The 14,246-nt window shown below is 59.7% G+C and overlaps 1 protein-coding gene across 2 annotated transcripts in view; it reads left to right on the top strand.

The window, feature by feature from the left end:
* Nucleotides 1–8,370: 8,370 nt before the first annotated feature.
* LOC128799452 (receptor-type tyrosine-protein phosphatase V-like) overlaps nt 8,371–14,246 on the top strand; it is a 35,303-nt gene continuing 29,427 nt past the window's right edge. Inside the window, exons 1-4 of one of the 2 annotated variants that reach the window (XR_008434728.1) lie at nt 8,371–8,734; nt 9,721–9,784; nt 12,090–12,356; nt 13,723–13,989. Coding sequence is in view for 1 of the 2 variants with exons in the window: in XM_053963881.1 (XP_053819856.1) it covers nt 8,669–8,734; nt 9,721–9,784; nt 12,090–12,356; nt 13,723–13,989 (664 nt within the window). In the remaining variant the exon portion in view is untranslated. The remainder of the gene's footprint in view (nt 8,735–9,720; nt 9,785–12,089; nt 12,357–13,722; nt 13,990–14,246) is intronic. The other variant, XM_053963881.1, reaches the window with a different exon arrangement.

Here is a 14,246-nt window from a genome sequence, read left to right as displayed (position 1 = left end):
TTTATTCTGCGATGTTTGTTGTTTTAGGCTCTCCCAGCCAAGCGGCTCAAGCTGAACGGCAGCTCGGCTGATCACTCTGAGCCTTGGGGCTGTTCCTCTCGGCCCTGCAGCGAACCCAGCCCAACCCAACCCAGCCACCACCCAGGAGTGATGCAGGACAGCAGTGATGCAGGACAGCGTGCCTTTGCAGCCCAGATGCCAAACACGCTGCTAATGAGAGCCCAGGAGGGGATGAGGAGGCTCAGAAAAGCTTGATGCATCACCGTTACCAGTCTGCTCTCCCTCCCCTCCAGCAGCAGAGCATCTGTGCTTCCTGGTGGTAAACTGAGGCAAGGCAGGTGTGTTCCAGCTCAGATGTGAAAATAGCTTCTGCCAGTGCTTTGGGTAGGGACCAGCACTCCAAGTTTGGCATCTGGGCAGATCTCCAAGCCTTACAGATGCTCCACATCCCCAGACCCTCAAATCAGGATGTCCAATTCAATGGACACTTTGTTGGGGACTCCTGGAGAGACAAGGCTGAGCTCTGTGTCCCTCTGGAGGACCTAGTGAATGGTCCCACTGACCACAGCCAAGCAGCAGAGGTTGTGCTGAAAGGACAGACAAAATTGTCAGCAGGCAGCAGTGGAGGGTGCTGATCCTGCATCCCTCTGTGGCCGCCTCACCCCTGCTCTAGAAGTGCAGCAGCCTCCAGGCGAGGCTGAGCTTGAGCCAGCAGAGCCTTTGGCAATCAATGGCTGTGGGAGCCGTGCCTGTGGCCAAGATGTGTCCCAAGCAGCAGCTACTGCTGGGATGTGTGGCTGCCCACAGCAGCACCCTGGGGAGCAGCCAGGCTGTGCCAGCCCCAAAAGTGCCTCAGTCTGAGGAGGGTGGTCTTGGAGCTTCCTGCAGCTCGGCTGGGGGAGAAGAATCCAGAAGGGGTCCCCCAGCCCCTCCTGTGAAGAAGGCAAGCTGGTTGTGCTGGGGGCAGGATGCAGAAAGCAGCAGGCACTGCTGACAGTCTTCAAGATGGACTCGTGTTGTGTTTGGCTTCAGGAGATGCAGGAAATGCCAGGGAGAAGCTGAGGAGCTGCACAAGCAGGCACTGCCAAGGCTGCAGCCACACTGCAAGGACAGGAGCACCGCTGGGTGCCACGCCGCAGCTTCCAGGACTGCTGCAGTGCAAAGGCCTGTCCCCATGCCCTGGGACACTCAAAGGTGTCACAGCTACAGGAACGGGTGTAAAAAGCCTCAGTCCCGGGCTTGCCACTGGATATGGTGGTGGTGGTGGTGGTGGCATTGGTTGGGGCATGGGTGTTGGCACTGGCACAGGCCAGGGCACATGGGAGAGGAACAGCAGCTGGGCACTAAGAGGGGACAATGCCCTGCCTGTGACCTGAGCTGCTAGGCAGATCTCCTTCCTACCCAGTGACATGAAAGATGGGCAGGCTTTGTGTTTACTCCTCTGAAAAAGAAACCTTCCTCCTGAAAACAAAACCTTTTGTGTGCAAATGCAGCTGTCTGCAGGTTTGTTTTTATACAGGAAACTTTGAACTAGAGGCCAGGGCTGGTTTTATTTTGACTTGGGATTTTCAGTGCATGGCGATATTTGCAAACTGAGCTGCTTTCCTATTTTGGAGGCTGGGTTTTCACATCACTGTGGAGTGTGGCAGCAGTGTCCAGGGCTTCCAGTTACTGTCCCTCTCCCTGTCTGCAGAAAGCTTAGCCCAGCCGAGGTGGGGATGGGTGCCCTTTGGGGAAAGGCTGAATACCTTGAGTGGCAGCTGAAATGTGTGACCCTCCTTTGTGGCACTGGCAAGGGTTGGCTGCAGAACTCCTCCACCATGGGCTGCACAGCGTGCAGGAACCCACTGCTCCCATGAGAGGCTAAGCTTGGGCTCATCCTGCCAGCCTCCACCAAGGAGATGGGACCTGTGAGGTGCAGATCTTGCCCACAGCTGGGACTGGAGGAGACAGGAGTCCTCACACTCAGTGCCATGGCTATTGCACCTCCTCCTGCTGCATCCACCAAGACAGGAGTAGGAGCGCCTTGGGACCTGCTCCCAGCTCTGCTCCAAACCCCCTGGGAAGACCCTTCTCCTTGTCCCCAGGGACCAGCTGCCCCCCATTCATCAGGGTGAGGATAAATGCCATTCTGGACAAGCCCTTGGAATGCTGAGCCAATGCACCAGCTCCTCCCCATCTCCCCTGATGAGGGACTGAGGGGTCAGGATGCCTCCACTCCAGGATGGTGCCTGGTCTGATGGGGCTCCAGGCAGGAAAGCCTTTGGCAATCACAATCCACAGGCACCTTCAGGGCTGGTGCATGGGCTGGATGCCTGTGCTGACTTCATCACTGTCCTGGGGCTCTCCCTGTTCCTCTTTGCAGCAGCAGCACGAGGGGATGCTCAGCATGACCAAGAATCCCCAGCACCTGGCTGAAACCACAGCATGTGGGACAATCTCTGGCAAGGTGCAGGGAGGAGTGAGCCATGCCCAACCTGCAGGGTTGGCACACAGCTCCTGTCCCTGGGGTGCAGACCCTTGCCCTCAAGGGGCCACGGGAGACATCTCTGTCCAGCTGATCCCTCCTCCCCAGCATCCTGCAGCTGAGAGCTGGGCGAGCCCAGGCGGGCCTTCCCGCCGGTCCAGCCCAGACTTGAACGTCAGTGCCGTGCACAAGCAGAGTAAGCGGGTGAGTGTGAGCGTGCCAAGTTGACACCGCACGCGCCAGCGCGCAGGAACGGGCTGTGGACCACGGCAGGGACACCCACCAGGTGAGGTACGGCTCCCGTTCCTTGTCCCCCTCCCTCCTCCCAGACACCTGGTCGAAGCCAGGATGTGTGCAGTGGGGAAAAGAGTCCGGAATCTCCTGCGCCCTGGCACGGTGCGGGCAAACCTGGTGCCACAGCCCTGGGGGGGCGGCAGGGGATGGGCAGCCTCTGAGTACGGCCGTGCTGGGAGCAGAGCCTGGCACTTGGTGACGGTCCCTGTGCAGGGGGAATCTCGTGCCTGGGCCCCTCACCGTGGCGGGGCACAAGCGGCCACTGGGAGCTGCTCATGGCTACTTCTCGGCTCTGTGTGCATGGCATCCTTGCAGCATCGGGCACCCTTGCTGCCAGCCTGTGCTGGCACTGCATCACAGGGTGGGAGCAGAGCCCCACAGCATTCCACAGGCTGTTGGTGACGGGGTGGGTGATTTTAGAGCCAGGCGCTGCTCCAGCACTATTTGCAGTAGGTCTGGGGCCAGCACTATCCAGGCTGCTCTCAGCCCTCCCCAGTGAGTGCCTGTTACCTGGCCAGGGGAAGCGGAGCCTGCTCAGCCCCAGGGGCTGCACCCACGCCCCGGGGGTGCAGAGCAGGTCTGCCCGGCTCTGCCGGCTTTGGGCGTGCTCTGAGTCACCGCAGCCCCGCGCTCCCAGCTCTGCAAGGCGCCTGGCTCGCACCCGCAGGCATCCCGGCTCAGCTGCCAGGGCTGCAGCGGCGGGTGCAGGGAGCCAAAAGCATCACCCAGGTGATGGTGACAGAGTCTTTCCTGCCACTCGTCGCTGTTCCTCAGCCTGGACAGCGTGGCTGTGCCCTGCCCTGCAGAGGGGTGACATCCCCCACTGCCTGCCTGCTCTCCCGCCTCTGCAAAATGGGAAGAGCTCCAAGGTATCAAAGCGTGGGTCAGGAGGCAGCAGCGGCGCTGGCAGGGCTCCATGTGGGAATGATTAAACACTTGCCAGGGGTTGGAGAAGGAGCATCCCAGTGCTCTAGGGTTTAGGGCTGGCGAACCATGGCGTGTGAACCTTGCAAAACAAGAGGTCCCATTGGCACCTGCATCCTCTGCAGGTTCTGCCCTGGGAGCAGCCTGTTCCTCTTGTTCCTCCCTTGCAGCCCTGGGCAGCACTCAGCACCTCAGAGTGGCAGAGGGGAGAAATTGTGGCCTGGAGCAGTTCACGCTGCTGGTGGGCATTGGGACGGACTGAGGGACAGGGACCAAAGGGTTGATGCAGGACAGGAGCCCCAGAGCTGTTCCCAGCACAATCCCAGTGGCATTAGTACCACAAATCATGGGGCCCCTGGGCATATGTTGTTGTACGGTGCCAGGTTGGATGCACAGAATCCTGCCCAGGGAGGGATGGCAGCGCTCCCACAGAGACATCAGGGCAAGTTCAGACAGCAGCAGAGGCTCCTCTGTGCAATGCCAGCATTGCCCACAGCACCAGGTTATGGCTGTGCTTTCTGAGTGACAGGTTGAGTCCCTGTGGGATTGTCCTCAGCCACATGCTGTCCCCTGGCAGGGGCCCTGCAAGGCTCTGCCCATGCCCAGCCTTGGGAGCATCACCTGCCACTGTCACCTCGCACAGACCCTGTGACACAGCTGGGACCCTTAGGTGAGGCGGGCACTCTGCTGTCCACCCTGCCCATCCTCATCCAGCAGGTGCTTCCCAGGGAGGCCTTAACTCCAGGTGTGCAGGACCATGCTCAAGTCTAGGAGATGCCTCAGCAGGGACAAACCCAATGCTGCCAGCTCCATGCCCAGGACACCTGGGGAGGAGGCCAGTGCATGGAGCACAATGTGGGTGGGCCCTGCTCTGCGCTGGGGTTGGCTCTGCTGGGGAGGACAGCCCAGAGCCTTTGCCAGGCAGGGCCTTTGCACTGCACTGTGGCTATTGTCCCTCACCTCAGCATAAGCGAGACCTGACACCACAGCGATAGGCGTGCTGTCAGGGGTCTCCTTTCCCATCTCTGCTCCTGGGTGATGCCCCTGGAGCACAGGGCATGAGCAGTCCCGTGCTGAGGCTCTGCCCCTTGCCAGAGGCGGTGGCTTGGCTGCACAGCCCCTGTCCCCTCCCAGCCCTGGCCGAGCCCTGCAGCCATCCCCGGCGGCGGGGCGTCCCCATCCCCCTGCGCCGTGCGGTAGCGTTCACTGCTTCGCGGAAAATGTGATGACTCGGCAGCCCCTGAGTTTCCAGGCCTGGTTCCAGCTGCTGGGTGGAGAAACTTCTGCAGTTGTCTTAGGTTTGGCACAGCTGAAGGCTTCACGGTCAGGGGGTACTGGAGGGGAGATTCCATACCCCAGCTGAAGGAGGGCTCTCTCTCTCTCTCTGTCCCTACCTGAGGTGGCACGGCATCACCAAGGTGGCCGTGGGGAAGGCAGGGCTGGCACAGGATGAGCAGCTTCTGTCCCATGTGGAGGCTGCTGAGCCCTGCAGCGGCAGGGAAGGGGCCTCAGCTTGGCTCCCAGCAGTGCTTTGGGCTGTTTCCACTGCAGCCACAGCCCAAACTCCCTGAGCTGAGGGAGCACAGCCACTGGGACCTGAGGTTAAATAAGCGGGGCTGGTATACACACGTGTCCCCATGGCAGGGGGTGACAGCTTGCTGTGCCACCAGGACATGCAGAGGCTGCGAAAGCTGCTGGGATGTCTCCTGGTCCATGCTCAGAGGCCAATCCTATCCTAGTGGGCAGCAAGTCATCCCTCAAGCCCATCCTCATGCCAACTGAGGTTACCTCTCCTCCTGGTTGGGGAGATGTGAGACAGTGGCACGATATGGCAGCAAGATCAGAGGGAACACTGTGTTCCAGAAATCCCTGCTTGGCTGCCCAGCTCAGAGACCAGAACAGGTAGAACAGCCCCTGTGCTCCTTGGGCAAGCCACTGTCCAGAGCAACTGCCTCAGTGGGGGAGCTGTGCCCCCATGCAGGGCTGCAGCAGCAAAGGATGTGTTTGGAGGTGGAGATGGCTGGCTTTGCAGAGGCTGGTGCAGGGGCACTGAGGCTGTGCCCAGGCAGGTGCAGTAAGCATGCATGGACTCAGATTCTCTCCAGCTGGGCCAGGCAGGCACAACCCAGTTGGAGTGTCCCAGGACTCCAGTGGCTGGGTTTGTCCTCTTGCTGGCCTGGAACTGCTCTCTGGTATGTTTTGAAGCTGCAGGAGCCCCACCTTGACTTTAGGGAAAACCTCCTGTCCGTGCCACCACTGCAGGGGACACTGCCTTTGAAACTGGGGCATGCAACATCTTTTCCCAGGATTTTCCTTCAAAATCTAGGGTGCCTCCTGTCCCACGTCCCTGGATCACAATTCTCAACCCAGCAAGGCCCTCCATCCTCACCTCCAGACCCTGCTTCATCAGCCAGGGGCTCCCCAAATTCAGCTCTCCCATCACCTGCCACACTCCAGGGACACCAGAGTCCCCAGCACTGCTTGCACTGCCTCTATCCCAGCCACCCTCCAGGTGACCCTCCAGGCTGCTCACGGCAGCAAACAATCCCACACTCCCCATCCACAGTGTGGTCATCTGTGCTGGCAGCCTGCTCCCCACAATGGACCTGCGAGGGGACATCCAGTGAAAGCCCCTTTGCAAACGTGTTTGGGGAGCAGCCAGCTGTAACTGATCCTTGATCCTGCCCTGGGCCCCCGGGTAAACCTGGCAAACCCTCACTGCAGCGAGGAGCTCCAGCCTCCTCCCAGCCGGCTGCAGCTGCCCAGCTCTGGAAAGGGGCCTTTAAAAACAGTCCCCAGCCCACTGGAGATGGCAGCAATCAAGCCCAAATCTCCCCCTGTCTCATTTCTGGGGAGATACTCCATCTCAGGGGCTGGAGGACCTCACCCCCAGTACCTGTGAGCACTCACCTTGCACTAAATGGGGAGTGACTAGCTGCACATCAGGCCGGTGTCCAGCAGCAGGGATGGGTATCCCCAGAGGTGGCTGTGGCACTGGTTGATGGGTCAGCCTCGTCACCCCACGTGCTGGTGGATCTCAGTCCCAAATACTTATCAGGGGATCTCTAAGAGCTACAGCTGTTACCCGGGGCATCCATCACTTGAGCAGATGCAGCCATGGCATTTTTGGTATTCAGCCCTTGGAGCTGTGGGCATTAAAGGTTAAAAATCTTGCCTGTGCTGGAGCCAAGGCCTTGCCTTCTGCTCCCACCCTGATCTCTGTGTTCAGGGTGCAGGGGAGGGGTAGGTCTGGAGACAGAGTGACACAACGAGGCTCTGGTGGTAGAGCTGTACCTTTCTGCTGGGGGAAGATCTGTGTCCTTGACTGAAGTGACAAACAGGCCCTCACTGCTGGGCTGAGCTGCAGGGCCAGGGCTCCTTTATCCTCAGCCCACTCCAGGCAGGGACCTCTGCAGAGACGTGACTGTGACCACGGACCCGGACTCCTGGCACCAGTCCCATTTGGCCAGGACCTGGGAAATTTACTGCCCATGCAAAGGGAAGGGGATTCATGTTCCCTGTCCCCTTTTCCAGCTGGTTCCATCAGCCTGGGGGTTGTCAGAAGGGTTGGGGTATGGACATGGGGTTGGAGATGCATCCCAGACCAGGTCCCCTGTGTCCCTCTCTCTTCTTAATTGCATGCAAGAGCTGGAGCTTTCCCGTGTCTTTGTCCAGATATTGAGAGTTGTTCTGTCATAGGTCCCACCTTGCAAACTTCTGAGTCATTTGCTGAAGGATTCTGGTGTTCTAGAAGACAGGTGGGGGATGTGTCCTACTCTGACAGCTCGGTGGCTCAGAGTAATGAGCAGAGCTTGAATAGTCCCCATAGGTGGCCGTGCTGGCCACTGGGATAGACTCCCACGGCCACAAAGGCTTCCGGACTGATGCATCACTGAACCTCTTCCAGCACTGTCCCAGATCCCCAGCGCTGATGTGAAGCCAATGGCATCTCTGCTCTGAATGAGAGCTGGCACTCGGCCACGCATTGCACAGACACCGCAGACACCGCCCTGCACGCAGCCCGGCGCACAGCCTGGTCCCCGGGGCAACCCCCCGAAGTACAGCGCCCTCCCACCCGGGCACAGCTCGCTTCAGCCACCCCTCAGATGGGCAAAGCGTGGTTTGGGCACCTCTGTGCCCGCGAGATGCCACGCCAGGAGCCTCTCAGAGTGTGCACTCGCCCCGCCGCAGCCTGCGGGCCGCCGTGCCATGGGCACGGCACGGTAACACCCCCATCCCTGCCCTCGGCGAACCCGAACCCCCGCTCCCCCAGCCGCACCTGCGCAGGAATTAAGAGCACACAGAGCTGAAGGGTGCCCGAAGGTGCGGCACAGAGGGAGCAGAGGGTGCACAGCACTCCACGGCCACACTCGTGCCCCGGCTGCCTCCAGCACCCCAGCCCACCGCTGCGCCCTCCTTCCCTCCCTCCCCGCGCTGGGGTTGGTTCGGGCGCGCCCTCCCAGTCCGGAGCCGCCATCAGTCCAGTCCCGTCTCCGCCCCTCCCGCCCCTCCCGCTCCAGCTCCCGGAGCTCCCGCTGATGCCAGAGAGGGCTCCAGCCCGGCAGAGCCCTCGCCGCAGCGAGTCCCCCGAGAGCCCGGCCAGCAGCGAGCCTCCCACTCCAGCCGGCAGCTCTGCCCGCAGCCCGCAGCCGCTCTCTCCGGGCCAGCTGCGGAGTCACCGCAGAGGACACGGACCTGCGGCGACAACAGCAAATGCGCCCAGCGAGAGGCAGCCGCCCCCGCTGGGCTTCTCCCGGGCTGGAGGCGAGCTCTGCCCCCGCCCAGGGCCAGCGTGCCCGGCCGAGGTGCCACGCGCTGGCCGGTCCCCATTGATGTTATCTTGTCACCCGCGCTCGGAAAGCATGTGGGGACACGGCTCCTGGCTGCCGTGGGACAAGGGGCTGGCTGGGGACAGCCGCTGCTAAGAAACTGTCCCCCCCCCCAACTCTGTCATCCCTCTGATCTGCTGCCACCAGGTCCCCCATGAGGTCACTGCTGCTGCCGCTGCTGGTGCTGTGCGTGCCGCGACTCCCAGGGACGCTGGCAGAGGTAAGCGCTTGACTCCCCAGCCCCCGCTTTGGCTCCGCAGCTCTCGGCTGCCAGCTCGCTGCCGCGAGGGGCTGCCCTGCCGGCGAACGACTCGGGGCTGCGGGTGTCTCTCTCTGGCCGTGCAGCTGCGCCACATCAGCGGCGTTCGCCATCCCGAGCGGCGCTTCCTCCGCTGCCCCTCGCCCCCGGACCCTGGGCCCGCTGCCTGGGAGCGCAGCGTGTCCTGTTGCCGTGGCTGCGCGGCTCCTTGCCCGGCCGTGGTCCGGCTGCTGTTCCCTGGGGTCCCCGGCTGCTTCGCTCTCCTCTGCCAGAAGCGCCGCGATCGCTGGGGAGCCGGAACGAGTCTGCCCGCAGAGCCGAGGGAAAAGAACGCCAGGAAGATGATGGTTCTGCTGTGGCTTGTTGCAGGACAGGGAGTGGGCAGCAGACATTTCCTTTAACGTGGGGGGAACTGACGCCAGTCCAAAGCCGGGCACACCCTGCTGGGAGCAGGCTGTGAGAGAACGGGTGTCGCCGCTGCCGGGGAGGGTGCCAGGGGCTCCGGGGATTCTGTTCTGCCTGTTTGGCAGCTGGACTGAGGTCTGCGGTCTCTCCATCCTTTCCCCTGATGGTGGGAAGGAGGTGTGCCTGTAGAAGGAATGAGATTGATAGGCCCTGTCCAGAGCTCAGTCCCTCCTTCTCTCTCCACAACTTCTGTGCCTTGGCTAGTTTGGTGGCCTTTTTTCCTGTGGGCATGGCCCCGTGTTAGTCTGTAGCCCCAGGACCTGCAAAAGGCCAAGGCAGCCCACAAGCTGCATCTGCCAAGTCTGTCTCACTGCCTTGGCTAAGGGAGGTCTGAGAAGTGACCCAGGCCCTCCTAGGGAAAGGAGTCACAGCCCACAGATGCCATGTCAGGGTGGGACCTGTGCCTGGCACAGGGCACCTCTCCCAGGTGTTGGGCTTAGCTCATCCTGCCCCTCTCTCACTTGACACTTTCAATCCCCCAGGGCGAGGCATGCAACCACACAGCACAGGCAGGGCTGGAGGGCCAGGATGCACGAGGTGAAAGAGGTGAGTCACAGCAATGAGGGTCCTAGGCTGAGGAGGGCAGGATGGTCTCAGTGCGAGATGAGCAGATGTGCTAGACCAGGACTCTTGGAGTTAAGAGTAGCTTTGTAAATATTCTGCTTTAGGCTAACTACATGCCCAGGGAAGGGGGAGAGTCAGTCCCATCCTTCTCCAGCACCAACTGTATGGGGGCACAAGGCTCCAGAGCTCTCTGCTTCCACAGAGCACCAGCTGGGCTCAGTGGCAGCGCAGCCATAGGTGCCCTGCTCAGAACCTTGGAGTTGCCTGGGTAGGATCAGAATCTGTAAGGCAGCCCCACGGCTGCTGTAGGCCTGGAGCAGCACAGTGCCCATGTGGCATCAGCCTGTGCCAGTGAGAAATCACTTGGATGATCCACAGGCACCTGTCAGGGCATGAGGTGGATGTGGATGTGCTGTCTGTGATGTGGTTAGTGGGAACAGGAGCAGTGCTGGGGTCACAGGCCTCTGGCCCATTTTAGGTACATTTGTGCTGCAGATGTGAGGAAGGTGACAGAGAGATGGTGAAGGTGATGAAGCCACTGGAAACTCAAGAGAAGCAGAAAAACATGGGCTGAGAACTCACACCTTCAGGAGATAAGAAAGAGCTTGCAGTAACAAACCATCCCAGCCTGACACCAGGCAGGACAGTGACCTGTGGGTTGCCTTCAGGTCAGCTCTGCCTGGTTCTCTGGGTGTCTGCTGACAGCGAGGGTAGCCCAGGGCAGCTGGCCTAGGTGGAGACACCTCACCCAGGGCACCCAGCTACATTTAGTTAGCTAAATGTTGCCCTTCCTAAGCTGTCTGATCCTAAATATGCACTTGAACTTCTCAGGGATGGCACTGAGAAGGCCTTTCCCAGGGGCACTACATGCTCCAATTCATGTCCATCTGATGTCCTCTGGTCCTTTTGCCCTCACCAGCAGGCTCCAAACCACAGCATTGCATGGAACAGAAGTTGCACATAGTTCTGAAAGTCTTCAGCTCTGGGAAAGACACACACACAGAGCTCCTGAGCAGTGCCAATGGTGTCCCTGCCCAGGGCTCACCCCGCACTGCTTCTCCCTGGCTGTGTAAAGGACGCCCCATGGCAGGCCTCTGGGGCAGTCGTTGTGCTTGGTTCGTGCTGTCTCACTGTGCCAGACCCGATGTAAAGCTGTCATAACACATTGCACACCATACATTTTAAGTGCTAATTATTTCACAAACGTCTTATTAGCACTAGAGCTGTTCTGGCATTTTGCAAAGGCTGAGAGCCGTAGAAAGCTCATGGATGTGGCACCTGGGGACTTGGGTTAGTGCTGGACTTGGCACTGCTGGGGGAACTTTGGACTCAATGATTTTAAAGGGCTTTTCCAACATAAATGGTTCTGTGACTGACAGCAAGGCTGAGGATGGGGCTGTGTATCAATCTGCTGGAGACATTGTGAAGCAGAGATGGACCCTGCCCTGGTCACAGCACCAGCTTGGGCCTGACAGACAGGCTCTGCTTGGTTCCTGTTGTGTAGGTGACTCCTGAGCAGATCTAAGGGCAGGAATTGATTTGCAGTTTCAGCCACTGACCCACCAATTAGGCCAAGCCCTGTATGCCACTTCCCTGTCCACAGACACTCCATTGCGATGCCACAGCAGCAGCCCCAGCACACTGACCTCACTGCTGCAGCACAACCAGGGGCTGGGGCCAGTCTGGTCCCACATTTCCTCCATGCATGCAGTGTCCCACTCTTCCCATGTCACCTCTGAACTGGGCAGGATGGGGGTGACTCATTGTCTGGATCCCCCCAAAGCAGCCTTTGCCCCTCCTCTGTCAGAGCCCACACAGAGGTAGAGACTATTGCAGGGAGCATAATGGTCCCCCTGTCATATCCATCCTGCCCCCTAACTGGCCACTGTCTTGCTTCTCCATGGTGGACCCAGAGCCTTCAACATCTTTTTGGGGGGCTCAGGCCAACCAAGGTGATGAGCAATGGATTATACCCAGCCAGGGAACTTCTCTGCCTTAAACCAGGACTCTCTGGACAAAGCCATGGTGGCTGAAGCCTTCTGGTCTTTCTCCAGTGGAGCAGATGCTCCATGCTTAGGAGCATCTCTTTGACAGCTTCCTTTGATCCAAGTCCATGAAGGTTTCTGAACGTTCTTGTGTTTCCCAAAGGCTGTTCAGAGCCCTTGGGGTCAGGGTGGTGGCCAGTGCTTGGTGTATCCCAGCAAGGGTGGGTGGCTGGGAGCTGGCCTTGCAGGCTGGCACACAGCACCACCAATCCCTGCTGAGAGTTTTGGATTTGCCTCTGCAGGCACCCTCCTGAATGTCAGTGTGAGTGACCATGACCGGTCAGACTCCCTCCTTCTGTCCTGGGATGAGCCAGAGGGAGGTGCCAAGGGATATTTCCTTGCCCTGTCCTCCCTGGGGTCAGGCACGCTGCTGCAGAATGTGTCTGCTGGACCCAACACCACCAGCTTCTGGTTCCATGGGCTGACTCCTGGCACACGCTACGAGGTCGAGGTGACAGCCACGCTGGCCTGCATGGACACCACCAGCCAGACCATCACAGCACAGACAAGTAAGGCCTCCCCAGGAGCTCAGTGCTCCTACCAGTGATTGTTGTGCTGTTTGGAGTCCTACTGGGTCGTGGGAGGTTGGGCTTTTCCTCACTTTCTCAAGAACTAGGGTCCTTCCTGGCTCCCCCGAGTCTAAGGGGTCGTTCCCTCTTCCTTGTGGAGGAAGGGTCCTGCCCCTGCACCTTGTATGGGCTGGGTTCGTGCTGTGTCTTCTCCTCCTAGAATAATGGAGGTAATGATGGACCAGCCCATGACTGGCTTGCAGAGAGCTGAGGGAAATGTCATGCCTGGAAGTCAAGAAATAGCTACAAGGAAGGAGCATCTGCCTCACAATTTTGGCACATCTCTGTCAATCACTGCTCACCCCAGGCCTTGCTCTGTGCCAAGGGCTGGAGAAGGGGACAGGGCTGGTGGTTCTACAGCTCAGGTGGGGATGGCAGCCCTTGCCTGCACCTCTCCAGAAGATCCTTGAGTAAATCAGTGCAGGTGAAGGTGGGAAACCTAGCAAAGGAGAGTAGAGCTGGAGGGAGGATATTGGGCAGTGGAAGGGCTGGTGTCAGGCAGCAGTGGCAGAAGCAGAAGCTGGTTATCACAGAAAGGCAGGTGGCAGGACCCACAGGGCCAGCAGGAACAGAGGACCTGTCAGCAGGCGAGCTTCAAGGTGATGATGGCTTCACCTTTATGGGTTGGCCCTGACCAAGCCTCCCTGCTCAGTTCAGAGGAACTGCTGAGACTGATCCAAGGGGATGGTGCAGCCCACACAGCCCGTAGGAGGCTGGTGAGTGGTCAGGGAGGACATGGGGCTGTGCTTGGGGAATCCTTGCTGGAGCCCCTCTGCTCTGGAGACAGGCTGAGAGAGCTGGGGTTGTTCAGCCTGGAGAGGAAAAGGCTCCCTGGTGACCTTCGAATGCCTTTTAGTACCTAAAAGGGATTTGAAAATAGAGAAATAGTTTTTTTTTTTTAATGGGCAGATGGTGGCAGAACAAGAGGGAAGAATTTTAAACTGGCAGAGACATTGAGATCAGATCTTAGGAAGAAATTCTTCACTGTGAGGGTGGTGAAGCCCTGGCATAGGTTGCCCAGAGAAACTTTGGCTGCCCTGTCCCTGGAAGTGCCCAAGGCCAGGCTGAAGAGGACTTGGAACAACTTGGGCTAGTGGAAGCTGTCCCTGCCATGGCAGGGGGTGGCACTGGATGAGCTCTAGGATCCCTTCCAGCCCAAACCCTTCCAGGATTCTGTGACTGGGTCCTGTGAAGCTGGCTGGCAGCACCTCCGCAGGCAAAGGCAGGTTCCACCAGCCTGTGAGCAGCTTGCCAGGTCAGGCTCTCACAGAAGCAGCCAGCAGTGTTTGTGCCATGTCCCATGCAGGTCCCTCACCCGTCCGCAACCTGACTCTGAGCAGCGGCGGCTCCGCCTCGCTGCGCGCGGCCTGGGCGCACGGGCCCGGCCGGCGGGACGGCTACTGCCTGGGCCTGTGGCACAGCCACTCCCAGACCCTGGTGAGGAACGTGTCCCTCCTGCCCGGCGCCTCCACCTTCCTCTTCGACGGGCTCCTGGCCGGCAGCGAGTATGCCCTGAGGGTCAGCACGCTGGCTGGCTCCAGCCAGGCCAGCACCAGCATCCACCAGTGGACAGGTAGGGAGTGATGGGTGCGCTTGCCCAAGGAGGAAGGGGTGGCAGGAAGGGTTTGGCAGGAAGGATGTGGCACGTGTGCCGGGCTGGCAAGGGGAGGAGGTGTCCAGGCTTGGGATGGGGAGCTTGTGGAATGGTGGGGAACAGCTGGAGTGTTTCACATCCCCACTGTGAGCCGAGTGCCTGGGCCAAGGGGAAAACTTTGCACCTTGGGCCTGCCTTGCAGCACCCATGGCTTGGATTTGTCTGTTCCCAACAGA

The sequence above is a fragment of the Vidua chalybeata genome, chromosome 24 (genome assembly GCF_026979565.1).
Source record: "Vidua chalybeata isolate OUT-0048 chromosome 24, bVidCha1 merged haplotype, whole genome shotgun sequence".
Classification (NCBI taxonomy): domain Eukaryota; kingdom Metazoa; phylum Chordata; class Aves; order Passeriformes; family Viduidae; genus Vidua; species Vidua chalybeata.
The sequence above is the reverse complement of the archived record's forward strand: the minus strand, read 5'-3'. Positions and strand labels throughout refer to the sequence as shown.